At 40.6% G+C, this 20,773-nt stretch overlaps 1 protein-coding gene across 1 annotated transcript in view; it reads right to left on the reverse strand.

Moving 5' to 3' along the window:
- Positions 1 to 18,689, reverse strand: part of tfpia (tissue factor pathway inhibitor a) — a 44,112-nt gene extending 25,423 nt beyond the window's left edge. Inside the window, exon 1 of the mRNA XM_073473217.1 lies at positions 18,575 to 18,689. Within this exon, the coding sequence (XP_073329318.1) occupies positions 18,575 to 18,662 (88 nt within the window). The 5' untranslated portion in view covers positions 18,663 to 18,689. The remainder of the gene's footprint in view (positions 1 to 18,574) is intronic.
- Between the last annotated feature and the right edge of the window lie 2,084 nt (positions 18,690 to 20,773).

A 20,773-nucleotide genomic window follows, 5' to 3' on the forward strand; every position in this document is an offset into this window, starting at 1 on the left:
ATTTTAATATCAATACTTTTTACATCTAAGCACAGAGGGATAGAGGGATTGTAAACAGATTGTTTAGCCCTCTTAGTCAAATAATAACAGAACTGAGGTTATGTGCATAATGTAGGTATGTTTGCAATCAGAGTTACATAAGTAGTTATTTTAACCCAAATCATTATGTTTTTCTGAAGTACCAAACTGTGATGGTGCGACAAAGGCCCGGTTTGCCCGTCGCTGGTTTGCTGGAACAGTCATGTCATTATGGGAGTCACTGGCAATTTACCTCGTTAGTCGTTTAGATATGAGGAGGTGTTGATTGAGAAAATATGCAAAACAAAAATACATTTTCGTTTTATTAACTGGATTAACTTTTGATGAATTGGTGCAAGACAATTCAGGAGACATGAAATTTGCTTCATTCATCAGTAAAGCATCTGAGGGCAAATCTACGATCAATGACATCATCACAGTTATTTTTGAAAGATTAAATAACAGAAACTATAAACTGGCATTTGTTGACGCATTCGTCGACGTCACTGAAAGAGTAAAACAGCTGAGGGGAACATCACCTCAAATTGACTCTGAGCTGAACTCTCCTGTGTGCACTGAATATGTATAAATAGTCAAGTTAGTCAGTACTGTTGGAACAATCATCTCTTCAGTGACTCACTTCGTTAAATGGTTAGGGAGTACAAACTTCAGTAAATAAAGGTACGCTGCATTGCAACACTTGGTCAGAGGAGTACGCCTTAGTGAAGGAACCTAAAGGGTGCATCGTGTGGTATCAGAGTTGATAGGCCCGCAGTATAAGAAACGCTGTCAGTGTTTATCAGAGCCGTGCCCTGAGGCGAGTGGACAAAGGGCTGAGGGTGAGTCACGGCCTGTCCCAAGGTTTTTTACAGCTGGACTCAAAAACAAAAAAGGCTGCCTTCATTATATGTATTTGTGCGCTCCTGTGTGTGTTTTATTTGTCTCAAGGGCGTCTTTCTGTTTTGAAGCTCTGAATGGATTGCTGCTCTACCTTCTCTAAGAAATACAACTGCTTTTTTTGTTTTGTTGTTTCATGGAAAGAATTAAATTCATGCACTATAAATTTATGTGTTCAAAGCAGTAGTTTTTTTCTCTTAATGGAGAAAGTACAGAGTGCTTTTGAGTGAACCTTTTACTTTGAAAGAGTGATGCATTATGGATTATACTAGTTTTTTATGTCTATACAATGTCCAAAAATGCTCAAAATGAAGTCCTAAAATGTCTTTTTTGTTGTCCACAACCCCAAGATATTAAGTTTACTGTCACAGAGGAGTAGAAACCAGAAAATATCCACATTTAAGAAGCTGGAATCACATCATTTTCAACTTTTTTTCTCAAAAAAATGCTCAAAACGATTAATAAGTTATCAAAATAGTGCAAAAAGTATGTGACCTACTAACAAGCGTCTCCCAACTGAGGCTATATACCACAGATGTGTGCTGGACACAGTCACATGTCAAATGTCCAAGTTATGTGGTGTCCCTGTATGTCGTGTTAGAAGATGGCGAGCCCACAAAGGAAGTCTGAGAAGTGTTAACTGTCAGAGAAAATATTTCCTCACTCCCAGAAAGACCATTTCCAAGAGTGTGACAGGAGATTGTGTGGAGTATGTGATGGAGCACATGCAGCTGTTTGCTCGGGCCTATTTCCGGAGCCTTGGAAAAAAGTTGAAGCCACAAACCCACCTGCTGTTTCTCCGTGCTACCTGCTCGCTCTCCGTCTCAAAGTGACGTGAGATCATTTGACTGTTGTGTATTTTAAAAGATAAACACCCACTCTGTCTTTTATGGATATGAGACACAGCCCACTGCTCCAATGATACATGTCTCAACCAAACCATCTCCGGCCAAGCGTAAAAAATACAGACACTGGCATGCAGAGAGCATATCGACTAGGCAAGAGCCAATCTTTCCTTTTTTTGTTGTTTATGCATCTCACAGAATGAATTAACTACAGCTGAGGAAATCTGCTGGCGACAGTTATCATTAAAGCTCCTGAAAACAACAGTTGCTTATTTAAACTTTCATTTGCAGCTTTTTAAAACAGTTAATTATGTTCAAAAGTTCTAATTATTTATAATTGTGGCTCTTGAATTTTGATTTAAGCCCTTATAATGTTTTGTTTTTTCATAGTTGAAGTAATTAAAAACTGTATTAATATTTTTTTTGCTTGTTTTTATTTCCTCCGACATCTAGAAGATATTATATCTGGAATATATGACCACATTCTTTTGGTCCTTGACTATTTGTTCTGTTTTTATTCTTAATTCTGCTACTCCTTTTTTTTCCTCTTTCTCTTTTATCTTTTCTGTTCCTGTATATAAATATATCCGTCTTGAAAGTCACATCAGGGTCAGAAACACAGCCCACACAAGTATGCGAGCGCAAATGACAACTCCTGACAACTTCCTGCTCCCGAGAGGAGAAGAGGTGATGAAGGATCATAAATATGGACATGTCTCTGCCAGAACTTCTTCAAACTGTTCAGCCGTGGTTGTTTTGAATCCAAAAGAAGGGCTCAGCCTTCTCTTGTTGTTTCATGCAGTAGTGTGCATGCTCAGACTGCAGCTAAACGCTCGGATTACGGATTACGAGTCGTCAGGTGACGCTCTCCAGAACACAGCAATGCGCAAAGTTGATCTTGTGTAGCTGTAAGCATCTGCCTTGCATCTGCATTCACGTAATTTCTTGGGCCGTGTTTTTTGCCCAAACTCCTTCGGCTTGTCATGTCTTGACCACACAGTTAAGAACCCATTACCAGTGTTATGTTCTCCTCATACAAAATACCACCTGGACATCAGATGCATATGCAAAAACAGTGTGTTTTGTGGGGAGGAGCCGCTGCTCAGAGGTCAGACAATCATACAGAGTGCAATCAGTCTGCAGAGTGTGTGCCAATGATGAGACACAGCAGAGCTTCCTTTACAGGCGGAAGGCTCGAGCCTATAGCTGACACTTCTTCTTTCGGAAGAAGGCGAAGCAGAACGACTTGGAACCAGCTCTGTGGTCAGACATAGACAACGCACTGCGCTTGAACTCATTCAGGCAGTACAAAAGATTACACAAGGGTCAGCTTGAACTCATACAGGCAATACAAAAGTTACGCAAAGTTCAGGGTGTCAAACTGCACTAGAGCTAAAGTTTTCCATTACAGGCTATAACAGACCTGAGAAATAAACAGTCGCACGAATCTGCTCTGATCCGGAGCCGTTTACTGACGGGAGGAGAGCTCAGACACCAGTTTTATCTTCACTTTGGTTTATCAACCCGACTGAAGCGGTGATCCGTGGAGGAAACCACCGTTGTCTGTGTTTATGTCAAGTTACTGTAATGTTGACTGTTGACTGGAGCTGGATGGGAAAAATATACTACTATATAAAGAGAGTAGCGGGGAAAAGAAGACAGAGAAAGAGACAGAACCAGAGTCTCTGTCGAGTGCTGAATAGTGAGATTTGACTTATGCCACTGCTGACTAACGTTAGCTCATGGCTAATGCAGTACAGTAATCTGGCTGTTTGTGGCGGAGAAACACTGCATGAGTGAGGCGAATTAACACAAACGATGCTGAGGTCAGACTCACTTTGCTGGTGGTTAATACACCATTAAACAACCACCACCGCTGATGTAAATCTATCTGATGTGACTCAGGCACAAATGTTCACACATGAGCAAACGTTTTAAAGCGTTGACCTAAAATTTTGTCTCGTTTGCCGACTTCCCTATCACTGAAGTAGCTTGAGTGAATTTCGGGATTTCCCTCGGTTTGTCGTGCACAAGTACACAAATTAACAAAACAAAGACTTGGAGTTTTTCGACATTTTAATACAGAATTCCTGAATCTTTATAGAAACGGCTTCATTAACAATGACCATGTCTACGACACCACAAAATGTTGAGTGGAATCAAACTGGTGAGAGTTTTTTTTTATCGTGCAGCACTTTGGTTTCACTTTAGATTTCATGATAAGAGTCTCTGTCAGGCCGGATGGAATTCAAGTAGAGCAGAGCTCCTTTCACAACACTTAAATCGGGTGTGAAGATTGCTACTTAATGTGCATGACTCCCAGGCTACCAGCAGCAAAATAAGGGCTTGGCTCAGCTCGATAATAGTGAACCTGAAAACTAGAGAGACAATGAACCTGCAGATCATTTCAAATTCAGCTCATTAAGGTAATAGACCTCGGCCTTTAAGCTGCAATAGAGAGATGACCTCATTCCTGCAGCGATCTCGCAAACAGGCAGAACACTTCCTGTGGCGCTGCGTGTTGGGAGATCAAAGTGGGCCTCGAGCACCTTCTAAAGCACCATCTCCAGCGGATCAAAGGAATCCCGGGGTAACGCGGACACGTTTCGTGCCTCAAGGACAGATCTGTTGCCGTTTCTGCGAACAATTAAAGCTTTGAGAGCTCACATTGTGTGGTCGGGGGAACAGATCGGGGGCTTCCCTGAAGACTGACTGAGTGGTGAACCTACTTGGGCAGCGACAGGCCCGGTCCTGCACAGCTCAGTGCACGGAGCGTGACAAACGCTGGCAAGATTGGTGGGTTGATTGTTGCTGGAGAAGTGGAAAAACTTTGCCCTCATGACTCAGTCCAAAAGAAAAGATCATATAATACCTTTCAGCAGAGCCATTACTATATGTGTTGTGTCTGTTTTTCTCCTTGCCTCTAACAAGAAGCACTGCAGGGAAACCTCCTTAATTATCCAAAGGCTTGCGAGACGCATGCATTTTTAATCAGCGCCTGCATGTTGGTATGGCAGGTGGCGAGGGAGGAGGAGGGATGCAATGAGCGAGTTAATTGTCGCTGTGCAACTCGATAGCGTTTGTAGACCTATTTGTCCGTGCCAAGACAGCTTTAACATTCATCTCAGTTTCCAACAGCAACTTCTAAAGTTTTTTCTTTCTTGCTTGCTCTTTCAAACAGAAGACTGGACAGACAAACAAAAAAAAATCAAACTTTCTATCTTCCTTTTCACGGCTCTGACTCCCTTCCCGATATCTTAACAGCTGCAAAGTCGAATAGCTGTTTTTATCAACTGACTTTTCTCCGATGTCAGCTCAGTGGCGTAAATCTCCACGCTCCCCCCTCTTCGACAGCATTATCTATTCCTTGCAATATCTAAGTTGAGCCCCCTACCTGTTTCCCACATGTACCGGATAACAAAACAATAGTGAGAACTCGAAATCCCTCTCGCTTCAGCGATTCTGCCAAATCCGCGCGCTGACATTTGCAAAGTCTGAGCGCCGCCGAACCGAACAATCCCACTCAATGCCAATTAAAGTTTGTCTCGGTCGCTTCTCAGCCAATCAATTGGACAAAGTGCATTTCCTGGGATGTACTCTAACAGGGGTGTGTATGATTAGCTGAGCTGCAGCTCGGTGACACAAATCCTCATAGCGCTCATGCCTTTTGCGAGAAATCAAGCATGCATCTGTGGCAGCAAAATGGTGTCCGGGGCCTGATGGACGACTTCTCCGTCCAGAAGGAGCATATGGCAAACAATGATGCAGGCATAAGTTTGCCATAAGTTGCACAAGCCTGTAGGCGAGAAAGTACCACGGCACCATCTGCCAAACTGGGAGGGTCCCACTTACAAAACACTTACACGTGAATTATTCAGCACATCACTCGCAGTAACAACCAAATGAAAACAAGAGGAAGTAATAGAAAATGTTCAAAGATGGAAAAAATCAAAGGCTTTCAATACAAAGAGCAACAGCATTTTACAATTTGATTAGATTAAAGTCGCTGCTGCTGCCTGAAGTGAAACACGGACTCGGAAACAACTTCGACTTTAATTAAGAAATCTACATTATATAAACTCTTAACTACATAATTTCATTCTCACACAATGGGGGAAGTAACAATTTGTTGCGCGGCTGCCTGTTTGTGAGCCAGTATAGGTCGAGGGGAAATGTATTATCATAATGCTGCTCCCACAAAAGCCCAGAATTATTTTAAATGACACAAAAGAGAGCTGCGAAGAAGAGAGAAAAAACAGTGGAGAGAAAAAGCCACAGTGGGATTCAGTACCGGGCCAGCCAGAGACACAGTAGAAGAATTTTTAACAACTACTTTAAACTCTGAAATGTTTTACTTGCGTTTTCTCACGAGGTTTATGAGGCTTCCCAGTGATATCTGCTTTAATTGTATCCCGGGTGCTGCTCAAGTTTTTCTTCTCGCTGCTCACGTACCGAATGATTCACTTGTCTCAGATCTTTAAACATGTAAGGCATAATTCACACTAAGCTGCTTGTAAATTTGAATAAACAATTTTGGATAATCTCAACCAGAGATGCGAAGAAAAGCTCGATCACATGTAGTTACGGCGCAACGTGGAGGAAAATATGAACGGGCCTGTCGTACCATTTGTCTGCATAATGGGGGTCCAGCTGAGCTTAAGGCATGGCAGGTGGCTCACCTCTATGCAACCTGGTGCCGTCGTTCCACCAGGAGCCACCGGGAGGGTCATGCCCACTTATTCCCTCCCACACATCAGGGATCAGATGCAGAGGTGGGTTTCTTATCCAAGACAAACCAGGCAGCACAGAGAGCACAGTTTAAACACAGTAATTGGCTGTGTGGCAGCTACAGTCACATCTCCCGTGTATTTATTTAATTTATTTTTTATTTTTATTTCAGCTGCTACAGTATAAGAGCGTGTTAGACAGGGAAGCCTGCATGAAAAGGACTGACTTTAAAGGCAGCGTCGTTACCTCAGTGCACACACAGTGAAATTACGCTTTATCATTTAGATTGCAACATTATTCATCGCTCCCCTGGGAGAAGAGCTTCTATGGGGCCTCGTGTAACTGTAGATGAGCTCTAATTATAATAAGCCATGTAAGTTAATATACAACATTAACAAATCACACACACAATAAATAAGTATATGAGCCCATAAAGACACACACACACACAAGGTCCACTGATCCCAAACACAAGGCACATTATCTTCTAATGTAGCTTGAAAAGTGCAGCAGAAATATACTTTCCATACATGCAGATAAACATGAATAACATTCAACTTTTTTCATTATTTGTGTCAGTTAAATAATATTATGACAATATTTTTACCCTATAATTACAAATTATATTGAAATGAAGTGTTTGAAATCATTGTCGTCTTCTGTATTCAAATATTCCCTCTCTGTTGGAGTGACCCATTTTTTTGTAACATAAGAGAGAACTGCAGCTTCAATGATCTTGAAGAAGTCGTGACTAAAACCAACGCAATCATGTTCCTATCACGCAACCACTCGTGTAAACTCTGGTTGTTACTGTTGTGGTGTCATAATATTTTGAAATCTTATCTTTGATGTTGCTGATGTTGTTGAAGTGATCATGTATTGTCTGTCTTTTTTTATGCGGTTATGTTTATTTTCATAACAGTGCCCAGGGACTACAGATGTAGATTAGCTCATAGCTAACTGAAAAAATATGTAATGATTCAATGTTATTGAGAATATAAGGTTATATATTCTCTATATATTGGCAAATATACCAATTATTGCCATTTTTCTGACACTGTTAAAAACAAATTACCATTTGTTTTCCAAAAATATATTATTTAGTAATATATGGATGGATTGCAATGTATTGGAGATGAATGTTTCTAAGCAGCTTAGTTTAAACTATAGGACCCTTAATGTAAGCTAAGTGTAGACTGCTCATACAGTGGAGTGCCTACAGAGATGGATAATCCATGACCACTATAATTAACAATTAGGGATTTGAGCTGTACAGACAAATTAAACCGACAATATCATGCATCGTCTTAGTATTGGCTCCATTCAACAGCTGTGATTTAATACGGCCAAACATCAAAAACTAAAGCTTATGTAAAGATAAAAATCTCATCTCCTCACACTCGAACGCAATCGACCTTCTGCCACTGATAAAAGCTGTAGTAAACTCCACAACAGACACAACGTGGCCTTGCAGGAAGATGTGACGTGAAGTGTTACTGACCTGTGAGTGAGGCATCAGCAGTCATTTAAAACATGAATTTTAAACTATTCATGTTGCCGTCTCTGCAATAGTGAGATATTGTGTTATCTCACTGCTAGGTCATGAATTATATATGAATTAAATATAAGCCCATTCACTATCAACACCTTCACAGTATTGTGATGTGTGCGAGCAGCCCTTTGAGAGTGTCTTGTGTGCCGCCGGGCAACATTATTTGCTGACAGAAATCAGAAAAAGACAACACTTTAGCGGGTCAATAATTCCCACAGGATGGGGCCACGCAGCAGGTTATTGACTTACCGCTGACGGCTTCTACCACATGAAAATAATGACGGTTAAAGCAGTCTGTTTTTCTAAATGCATCTTCAATGTGCCCCATACAATGAAGCCATCATTTGTCAGACATTAAATGGACCCTCAAGGACTCCACAGGCTGCCCGCCATGAATGTTTGTGCCTGAGCCTCCTCACCTCTGATGTGGATGTGATAGCACAGCTGAATCAATGAGACGGACAGAGAGCGAGAGCAAGTGGCTCATTCCCCCGCCTGTGCAAATGTCATCCTCGACTGATTGTACTGTAGATGCACTCTTGATTAGAGGAGAGGATCGATGCAGCGGTCCTTTTCTGCAATGCAGGTTATCATTCAAACAATACAAATGAGAAAAAGGGAATGTTTCTTCTATCGGCAATCGGTGAGCTTTTAGTGAGAGTGAGAGTTTAGTCTGAAAGCACGGTTTCCTGAGAGGGATCGACTGCTGCTGCGGCTGCCGGGAGGACAACTAAGCTACGAATTATCACACATAAAAATACACTTCAGCAAATCCAGCTGAGATCCCACACTGTTTGTGTTTTTATCTCAATTTTGTCCAAATTGTCAGTCCTCTTTGACACTGTCACTGTGTCCTTGTCATTATTGCCGACATCTCAACAGAAAAGACTGGCACAATTTACTCTCAAAAGTCAGCCATTTAACAAAAAAACAAACAAAAAAAACGTGCAAACACTTCTTTTAAACCTGGAAAGGTACACCTGATCATTTCTTTATTTAAGCTGAGCTTGAGCTAACACTCTCTACATGAACTGGAAACTACTCATACTAATTGCTAGCTTATGGCTAACGTCTGTACAGCAGGCATTTCTTTGCCGAGGATGGAAAAGGGATGACCTGCCCAGCTCTGCCTCTGATTGGCTTACCCAAAAGTTAAACTTGTTTACATGGTTTGCATTCTCTTGTTATCTTTTGCTCGTTGGATCTCGGTCACGTTGATCCGTTTAAAGGTCTCGTATGACTGATAGGATCACCCGGATGAAGGGATCGTAGATGAAAATTAAATAAACCTCAGTGTGCTGGAGAAGAGTTGAGCAAAGCCTTCTGATTATGATGGACCCGCATTGAACCAGACACAGATGTGCCCTGTTTGCCTTTTAAACTTGATAATCAGCAGGGCTGAACTAAACAAAGGCAGATCCAAACACATCCTCCACCTCCACACAGCCTGTAATTCAGCCTCAACCGTTTTCCACGCTTCATTTTAGCCCTTCATTTACTCACATTTATCTGATACACTGACTCTGAGCAGCTCTGGAGTGTAAAAAGTTGAGAAATCTCACTTTCAATGACAATCAGCATTAAGAAGTCAAAAAGAAGAAGCCCATCGACCGCTCCCGTCTTGTCTGAACTGGCACAGAGTGAAGACGAAATGATCACTCTTTCATCGGGTATTTACTTGAGTGCTACTTCAACAAGTTCAGACCGAGTTCAACTCTTTCTTTTATCTTTTGTACGTTTAACTGACATTATAGTTGCTACCGTTGAGTCCAAAGCTCACAATTGCTCTGCACACAATCACATGATGATTTCTGTTTCAACATGACTGCAAAATATTCCAATAACACAAGCAATTGAACATCATATTTACATTTCTGGCATGTACATTGCTCTTTCCAAGGGACAAACAACAACTGTTATCTCCCTCAAGTTCAGTATCCTCTAAGACACATCATTTCCTGAAACTCTGTCCCTTAAATAAAGCTTACAATTATTGTCATACGACTCATGCAGGAAACTCCAGTATAGCCTTATCCGTCTGCCAGTTGAAACTTTCCAGTCTCGGAAAAGATAGCACTATCTTTTGGAACAAAATGAGTCATGAAGGCATGAGAAGAGCAGGACAACGTCCCTAATTAGTATCCTTGCGGGTGTCATTCACTCCTCTGTGCAAAATGGAAAATATTTATCCAATAATGTGTCAACATTCAAGAGATTAAAGCTTCCTGTGAGCCAGAGAGAGACACTAATAATGTATCCCCAGCTGCAGACACTGTTGTTCACACACTGCTCTTAGAGATACAACACACTGTGCATGCAGACAGCTGAAAGGACATTAAGAACAAGAGGCTTACTTCTGTCTGTCTTTTGCTCCTGGAGTAATTAAGTCAAATCAACAACAGAAAGTGTACAAATTATGCAGGCACCACACGGGCCAATTCTTAACCAACCGCCAGAACAGCAGTGGTTCAAGTTTATTAAAATGTGATCGGTGGAAGAAGAGCAGCGGGTCATTCTTTGTAGAAATCTGTTTTTCAATTAAAGAGTTTAAAACATTACATTTCTCAAACTGTATCCTGAGACTGAGAGTTCAAACAATTTAACCCTATTATACAGAAACCAAAATGAGTCAGAGTTGTAAGTAAAATCCTAGAAAGTGACTACTAGTCAGTGTTAGGGGTGGGAATGACAGAGTAACTCAAGAAACAATACAATTCACCAAATCCCAATACACCCCTCGCCACTACCCCTCCATTTTGTGCGGTCACGTCTAGAGGTAGAGTGTCTGAATTCACGTTGGGATAGAGGGATAGGGGGGAACACTTCAAACTGAGGGTTGCCACAGTAACACAAGAGAAAACACCACATTGGAAGTGTCTTGAGGGGTTGTCCCACTTCATAGGGGGAGATTTCAACTACTACCCCTTGTAACTCTATTCTGTTCACTCAAAAACAAGGGGTAGGGTTCAGACTTTGAAATGGGACTGGGCCAATATCTGTCCAACAGAAGAATACAAAATACCCCTAAAAAGGTTAATTGCAGGAATTATGTATTTATTCACTGCATTGTGGTGTCAGCTTCACAGAATTTGCATGAGTCAGCCTCTTCGTAAAACCGGCCATGTATAACTTTCCATTTTAAACTTGCACCTTGAGGCACAAAACACCCATACGGAGTACATGACATGTTCAGTGATAGCTACCTATAAAATGTACAACTAATGGGAGCTAGTTGTGGAGAAGCTGAATGTTTCAGTCAGCCACATATATTTCCAACAGCAACATTACATCGTAAAACTCATTTTTATCCATTTGGTCCGGTGCATCAGTACCAGCTGATTGCCCGTGAGCTGTGCTTTCTTATCCTGCTGGTGTGCAAACAAGATGGGAGAAAGATTTCTCGGTTGTCGGGTCTGGTAAAGATGCATCTCTAGATCTGTCATCGGGTGTGAGGCTACCCCGCTGTAACCATCTTCTCAAGTTAGTGGAGAAATGACCGAGGAGATAGCATATTCCATCTAAATATAGAGTCGAGCAAGTATCCTTTGCCAATTTTTGCAGGCGACAGTGCACAGGACACTCAGATTAACCTGTGGCTCATGCTCCACGGAGTACATTTGTCTTCTCCACTGCGGTGTCAACCTCGAGTTGACAGGCTTTTTCTCATACAGGAGACATATCTCCACCTCATTGCAATGTAGTCAGCCCTTTTATGTGGAAGTAGGTTAACAGTGACTCAAAGGTTTGGCGCTCAGGACCAATTTCCCTGGGGCAAAGTCTTTTGGTTGAGCATCTGTGTTCCACATATGACAAATCGCATGTGAAACACTCTATTGTTAACTGTGCATTGTTCAGAAAATTGCCTGGAGTTCACTGACTAACTCAGGGGACATAGCATCGCCTTTGTTTTCTTGTATTTGTTTCATTGTGTCCACTCATGCACAGAAAACAGAGTCAACTGGGGCTCGAGTTGGACAAAAAAGGTGTCCTTTATTTTATATTCTGCAGCTGATGAATCAGGAAGGGCGTATGAACTTAGGTTGCACTTTATGGTTGTGTAAGTCAAACAAAATTGCAAGTTATTCCAAGTCAATTAGATTATATAAGTGTCATCATGAGTTCACGACTCCCACTCAGCTAGGGGGGATCCTTATTTAGTTGTGTGTTCAAAGACTGTATCAGAATACAAATTATATATCAACCACATTGGAATATGCTCACTGTTATTTTATTGGGAGAGGAAAAGACAGACAAACAGATGATAACTACAGTAGTCAACCAGGGTACTAGCTGGAGGCGTCACTTGGAGCAGAACTGAGCCCTCTGCCTCTGATAAGTACAGTAATCTACAGTGATGCTGCTGGGAACAGGCTGGGAATGTCAATACTAGGCCACATGCACAAGTAGGATTCAATCAAGTCTGTTTTTCTATTTTAAAAACAACGTCACACATTGAGATTCTTGGTAACATGCGAAGCAGAAGTGATCAGGAATGTTAATAATGGCCATGAAAATTGCTTAGTTACAGCAAAGATGACTTATTTCTTGCTGTTACTATGATATAATTGATTTCCACCCCTGACCGTTATTATTTCTTTTCATGCAGTGGCAACACAGAAAGCCGGCTTCTTTAAAAATCTTCTGACAGCAACAGACATGCTGGGATAATGAGGGAAAGTCTACGCGCTCCACCCCATCTTTCAAGAGATAACATGCAGAGGTGTTTTTAAGGATTTACTTTCTATTATTCATTTCATAGGTCTATGGAGGGTCCAAGTCAAGTCTTAAGAGTATTTAGAGAGCAGTCTTTTTGAAGAAAGTGAAGTCCTAGTCATATCTCATGTCTTAAGAGGCCAGGTAGATGTCAAATGTTCAAGTCTTTGAAGGATAGGTCCAAGTCAAATCTCAGATCTTTAGACGGCAAGTTCAAGTCAAGTCTCAAGACTTCAGAGAGCAAGTTCAAGTCAAGTCTCAAATCTGTAGAAAGCAGGTCCATATCGAGTCTCAAGTATTTAGGCATAACATACTTCTTGACAGGGTAAGTCAAGTCTTAAGTCTTTGAACATCAAGTCAAGTCTCAAGTCTTTTATAGAAAGTCCAAGTAGTATCTCGGTCTTTAGATGGTCTTAAGAGAGCAAATCCAAATCAAATCTTCAAACAGCAAGCAAGTACAAGTCAAGTCTTAAGTCTGTACACAGTCCAAGTCATGTCTTGGACCTTTAGAGGCCAAGTTGGGTAAAATCTCACATCTTTGAGGCAAAACTTGACAATCAAAAAATCAATGTTTTCTAGTGTATTGATAATTCATATGGCAATTCCAACAGCCTTACCTTTACAACTGAAACAAGTCAGCATAACTGCAAATCAAGCCAAACTGGCTCTTCTCAACAAACTTAAACAACTGTTGTTGACTCACTATGAGTTACCTTCACCTAATGAACAAATTAACAGGACTGGTTTAGCTACTTTCAGATTTTAGGGCGGGCTGGTGACTCGTGCTTTAATGCTGAAACGACTTGGTATTCAAAGTTTAATAACTTAAAAGCCTCTTTTATTTTTTTAATTTTTCTTTCAGTGTTCTGTAGAGTGTTGTCAATTCTCGAAGCTCAATTTAGAGTTTTAATTTTGTGCAACCTCCAAAAACTGAAAGTTTGTACTGGGTCACAAAGTTGTTGTGTGCGTACTCATTATGTCATTAATTATGAACGGCAGTTAGATTTCCAAAGGACGAAACTCAAACCAGTTGAGCATTTCTCAATATTTATGGGTCGCCAAGTCCAGTCTCGTCAGCATTTTGCCTTAAAGTCTCAAATCAAGTCGAGCCCTCAGCCAATCAAGTCTCAAGCAAGTCCAGCCTCACAGCAGACTCGTCTTAAGGTGAGCAAGTTCTCATTTCTACAGCTCTAATTAAAGGTAAACACTAGGATGGAGTACTTGGGGACAACACAGACTGTTGAAGTCGGTCATTAAAAACCAAACAAAGAAAAGTTAAATGAGTTGGCATGACAAACAAAACCCATGATTTGCAAACCTATAAATTAGAACTGGAAAAAGACTGGATTCAAATAGAAAGTGAACGTGGGCATGCGTACGTGCAAACAGAGAACAGGAAGAGAGTAGTGAATTGCATCATTCAGAGAAAATACCTGTTTGATTTATTAATAATCTGTATTCTAATTCTGGTGTTGGCCTCAGAAACAGCTGCTGCTTCTGCTGCAGTGAAACTGCTTCAAGGTGAGATTCATGTTGAGACACAACAGAGGTTTTCTCATTAAAAATACTAAAGGCCTGCATCCTGGTAAGTGCAGAAGACATTAGACAACACCTAATTGGCAAGTCAGTGAAGTGTCTACGCTTTCCAGTTATAGGTGTACTCATGTAATGGACTCAAACGGTTTTTAGTGACAGTTTAGGCGAGTACTTTTCTGAAGTCTACTCCTTATTGCATGCGCTAATTAAGATGGCACATGCTCCACAGTTTCCTCTCTGTCTATGGCCCGGGGCTCCCTAATAAAAGGACCACTTCAAACAGCAAGTGAGCATCTAATTAAATTTCTCCACAAATTAATGAGACACAATGTTTACGCCTCCGTGAGACGATTAGTGAAGCTACCAAGACCGTGTGCCAGTGATACTGATGTTTAATTTCAAAGGGGCTTACCGAGTCCCTCATTGTTTTACCTCTCGGGAGCACCTAAATGATATGCAAATAGTCAAAACTAATGCTCCTCTATGGACAAAACCTTGCTGAAGCCCACTGTAATGTGAGTAGCCCAAATGGCCTCTCTGCACGTACCTCATCATGAGTCGTATTCTCATATCTGCGATGGATGCAAAGTATAATTGCCAAATGGTAATGTGTTTCTGTAATACTGCCCCGAGGCTCGATTTTGGTTTTGGAATATTTTTACACTCAGCATATTTGTCCTTATGCTTTAAGGTTAAAATGCTAAACGTGTGGTGCTTGCAAATGGTAGGCATTAATAAATATCAGCTGATGGCGTGTGGGAAACTGGAGCCTCTTAAAGGGTTGCTCCAACAATTTTTACACATTAAAGTGTGTTATGTTAACAGGTCTTGGGGAGTGCTACCGCATATGTGAAAAAAATAGTATAAATCCTTTCGTGGCTCCAGAGGAGCTGAGAAAACTGCCTCAAGTGATGTCACTCAGTTGCTAAATTGAATTGTGGGTAATGTAGGTGCCAGATTTTGAAAAGGAAGAAGAATGTGCGGCATCAAAGAAGGTGATTTTTCTGGTTCTGCTGTGTCGATCGTGATCATTTGTTTGTAAACTGTCTGTAATGAGTCCAACAGTGTTATTGGAGTGTTATTTCAAAGCTGGCACCTGCATTACACACAATGCAGCTTAGCCATTGAGTGACACCACTGAAAGCCCTTAAATGAAAATAATATTAAGTGCTTGCTAAAGAAAAGGATACAAGAATATTTAACATTGTCATGAATAAAGCTCAGATACATTTAAATTAAAATATTTTCAATTAAGACATAGTATGCCAAACATGTGATGTTTGCTCTAACAACACAATAACGTTACACTGTTGCACCAATTAGGCTAAGCTTTACCATTATTTCAAGGTGTAGTAAAATAATGTCTATCTGCAAAACCACTCAAATCTGACCTGATTCTGGGGGCTCTCGGGATCCTGTCCAAATTGTTGTCTGACCATATTTCATTTCTACGCAATAAAATGCATTCTTGGCCAGTTCAGTGCACTCTGAGGCTCTGCTGCTACAACCTTACTTGGTCTGGTATGACTGAAGTCTAAGAAGCTAATGTTAGCAAATTTTAGACAGATATTGATGACATCACTGAGTCATTTAACTGTCTTTGTGAGTCTTTATGATGACGAACTTTTCAAAATGTAAAAAAACGCAGAGGTCCATTTCCACCTAAATACAGCCGCTCCTTTGCATAAAGACTCTGGCTTGAGCTTGAAGCAAAATATGAAGAAATGGTGTTATCAGCTGAGGAGTATCTTCAAAGTTAGATCAAATCTTTTACTTTGAAGAAAAGTATGTGTGATGTTTTGTCCTTTCACCTTGATTATTCAAATGTTTTGCTTGCCTGAAGCTGTGGCGTCACTCCACATTGTTCAACAAAATAGCAGCCAAGCTACTCACCAGAACAAACTGCTCTCACTGCGCTGGCCTCCAAACTCTTGTAGATGTTATTTTAAAGTATTATTAATCACATATGAGGCTTTGTATGGCAGAGTGTTGAACTTTTAACCCCATGTATTTTCCTAACTTTGTGCTTCTTGCTTGAAAAGTCTCTATAAATACACCACTATTATCATTTTTATATCTTTAACCTTGCAATGTACCAGCTTCACTGCTTGGCTATTACTATGTGGTGTTATGATTAATATTATAGTAACTTCAGTAGTCAAGGTGGTTTCTGAGCCTATTGACAAAATATTACAAAGGTGCCGTGCAGTGTTGTCATACTTTAGTAAAGGTAAAGGTAAAGGTTTTGTATTAAAATATGACTTTGGTAAACATGAAAGTCACCCAAACAAATAGAAAAGTGAGTAACAGTCCTTAAATAAATGATACTTCAATGTACTTAAGTAGCGAAAGTAATTTTCTGGCATAAACGTACTTAAGTATCAGAAGTACAAGAAAGTAACTGATACATTTATTTACATATATATTTATTTGTATATACTGTATACTATGGGTCAGCCCGAAACAATATTCAGCATTTTTCTGATTATTGTTACTATTATAAAATAAATTCACTTAAAAACGTGCTACTTTGGCTCTAATACAGCAAGTAATCTGCACATTAACTAGTAACTAATGTTACCAAATAAACGTAGTGCAGAAAAAAAGTATTAAGTAAATCAGTAATTATTCGCCTCCCAAATGTAGTTGAGTGAAAGTATAAAGCAGCAGAAAACAGAACTACTCAAGTAAAGTATGTGAATCTTCTCATGATTCAAATCGATTTCCATTCTCGGGTGTCCGATCCAGTTCAGAGTAGATTTTTCGATTCTAAATGATTCTCAATTCAAAATTGATTATCAGTTGAATGAATGGAAATGGGGGGGCACTGCTTTCAGTCTCTTGCTCCAGTTGATTGCGTGCTAAACCGTTAATGAGTGTCCCAAATCTGCTGAAATACAACATGAGACACAGCTGGAAATCAAGATGAACAATCTGCAGCCTTTTTTTTAGTTTAAAAAGTTAACAGCAATACCACATGGCTACTTAAAAACAACAGGTTACATACACCATGCACGCAGGGAGGGAAGAACAAAGGGTGTCAAAGGGGCCCAGAGCTCAATTTTGCCCCTAGGCTCACGAAGAGGTTAATCCGGCCCTGGCCAAGGTGACCAAAATGTAACAGAGCGTGATGTGCAATCAGAACTTAGTTAATTCTTAACATTCATCTAAAAAAACTAAATGTTAATGGCAAACTACACATCTGTGCTGATTTATAAGAAGAAGGTTGGCTTTACATAAATATAAGAACAGGCTTTGATCTTGTACATTTCTTCTGAAGATGACAAAATGTCACATTTTCTCTCCATAAGAAAGTCCCCAGCTTTCAGGCTGTTTTACATCCCCTGCTTATAGACTGTTAATGTTCCATCCAAACAGGGAAATGATGCATAAACCCGTCTGTATGTCACTGAAAGATAAGAGAAGCTGACATTAAAGGCTTACAGTGAATCACCAAACTCCCCAACCGCCAACCTACCACTCTTGAAATGACCTCTCTGTCTTGCCCAGTTCAGCGTTTTTTTTCCTCTCGGGGCAGGAGGAGTAAGAAGAGGACTATCACAGATCCTTTCTCAGCTTGTTGACTATCTGACATCCAATCCCAACAGCCTCATTAGCGCCTGCCAGGCTGTTGTTGCGACATGACAGGGCAGGAGGAGGTGCCAGGTGGTTCAGGTGTGGGTCGTGGCCGCTATGAGAGCTGCTGTCGGGGTTGGACTTTGGTCCTACCTGATCTCTCCCCTGACTAATACGAGCTTAAGACTGGACTCCAACACAACAAAACAAACCCAGTAGTGCGTCAAATGTGGAAAGCACTGGTTACGACATGGATCGTGTATTACAGTATAAGTGTATGGAGTTGTATCATACACTTCTCCATTAGCAAAACTACAAGATAGTGATATAATGTGTTATTTTGTAAAAGTAAGCCAGTTTATGGAGACACTTTGAGGCGCTAATATTCCGTTTGAACGTGAGTTTATGCTTTTAATTTGAAAAACAAATATCACATGAATATTATAGCAGTGTGACAATAATAATAACACGTAGTAAAATGTTACACATCACATGCAAAGTTTAAACAAGATAAATAAGCTGAAGCCAAGAGTGTGAATATGTACAAACTTCGGACAAAACTTCCAAATTTACGCACGAGTTTCTGGACAAAAACTTTCCCTTGCGCCCGCCCGCACACCAGCTCACAAGCTGTGAACGCGGTGAAAACAGCTGAAATAATAAACTTCACATACAAACATGTGTTGTTGTTTTCTTTTAATCGTCTTACCTTCTCTGTGTCTTCTACAAGACCCGAAGCGGGCGACCAAGCAGAGCGAGACGGCGCACAAAACCCACCACTTGTTGGATAAAGCCATGCTGCTGACCAGGGAGGCTGATCCGCGCTGAATGTAAAGTTTGGAGGAAAACTTCATCAACTTGTAGGGCTGAAGTGAAGTGAGTGTGTGTGCGTGTGTGTGTGAGTGTGAGTGCGTGTGTGGGTGCGTACTTCCGTCTGATAACACTTTACCAGCCTGTAGGCTCTGTAAAAATTGAATTTCTCAGTAATTTCCTGGAGGGACGCGTCAATTCACCAAAAATAAAACCTTCCCTTTTAACTGGTAACGTTTTCTGGGGAATTAAACAAAAATTCAGCGGGGATTTCTTTCAAAATATTTCCTCTTATCATACTACCCGTCTTCATTTCGTATCAGTTTGGCCATATAAGGAGTGAGGCATCATCAACTTGGCTTCTCAGCAGAAAACCCGATACTCTCTCTCTCTCTCTCTTTCTTTCTCTGTGTCTGTTGGGAGCTGATGAACTGCTGGAAGAGGAGCCCCAAGTTGCATCTCTTCAACCCCTCAACAACACTTTAATCCACAGCAGTTCACCTCAGAGTGATGAGACATTTTCATCTGAAACCTATTACCCGGCCTCAGCTGTCTGCTTCATTCAAGACATTTGCACCTGAGCCGTGGCCTTTGGAGAGGTTCTGAAACACCTCTCAGCTCCTCCAGGCCTCCGCCGGTGACACATACTATAATTGAGCTTCAGTCTGTCACATATATATATGCTTAAATTATAGTCTGCAAGCCACTTTGTACCCCCATATTCTCCTAACTTGACTGATTCCATTACGCCGTTTTAAATACCACACTGGATTTATGTACAATAACGTGTTAAATACCGATGGCTGCACTACTGCCAAGGATGAAGATTTGATACACAGTTGGGGGCCGGCAAGAACAAAAAGTCTGGCTTTCACTGGCTGAAGATGGGTGTCGTCTGCTGTACAGATTGAAAAACCCCTCCGGGACTAATGTGAGATTGTCGGATATATGATTAAAATTGATTTGACAAACCTTAAGATGAGAGCAAATGCAATCCCAGATAACAAAATTTAGCAGACACCCTTATCCAACCCACATATCACATGGAGTGATTGCACTAGGGAAGATCCAAGCCCACCAGAATAGAACGAGCTGTGGCCCAGATTTGGCCCGCATTGCCCAAATGCCATCATTCCACGTGGTATGTGGGCCGGATGAATGTATCCAGATATGGGAATGGCATACTGTATGTTAAAGCTGTAGTAAACTGAGTTTACAACAGTTGTAACACATTTAAACCTCAACATTTAAAAAGAAAGTATTTTAATAAGTGTATTTTAATAACAGAAAGACGTATAAAAATGTATAATAAACTTACATTTCTATAGCGTCTTTAAAAACCAGAGTTACAAGATGCTTCTTGAAATACAAGACCGTACAATATAGATGCAAAGATGGCAAATCATAGAGAGATAAAAACAAAATAAAACGGCATTAAAACAAGTACTTCCAAGAGCAATAAAAATAGATATAAAAGAAAATTAAAACATTTGAACAGGCATGATAAAAAGGGAGTTGTTGGGAGCTTTGGAGCTAAAACAATAAAAGCAGGATCTCCCTTTCTCCTGTCTAAGCCTAAACTGTGTAAGTTTTAGGAGCGTTTGATTCTCTGATCTGAGCGTTCTCGGAGCGGAATGAGGGGTGAGGAGTTCTGAGATGTAAAGGGAAGCCAGACTATGTAGGGATTTAAAAATCAATCAATAAAAATCTTTAAATGAATTCTCAAACTTCTGCACACAGACACTGTCTCACCTCAGTGCTTAAATATCGTAGCCAGGATCAGGTGACCGAGCTCAGTCGCTACGATTAATTTGGCGTTTTCTGCAAACCATGGATATGATCACATTTGTACTTACGATAGGCTACGTACCGTAATTATAGCTCTACAAAACGTGTCATCTCAGCTTCCCATTACATGTTTATGACCAGAGTGTTATGTCAGGAGTGGAGGAGATGCAGGAAAGAAGGCTGCCAAGCCAGTGACCACAGTTCTAGACTGCGTTTCAAACTTTCAGTATTTTTAAGCCAGATCTGTACTGAACTGTACTCCTGTAGTGTTCTCAACTAAAATTGCTGTGAAAGTGAAAGATATAAAACT

Source organism: Pagrus major, chromosome 9, assembly GCF_040436345.1.
Source record: "Pagrus major chromosome 9, Pma_NU_1.0".
In the NCBI taxonomy this organism is placed as follows: domain Eukaryota; kingdom Metazoa; phylum Chordata; class Actinopteri; order Spariformes; family Sparidae; genus Pagrus; species Pagrus major.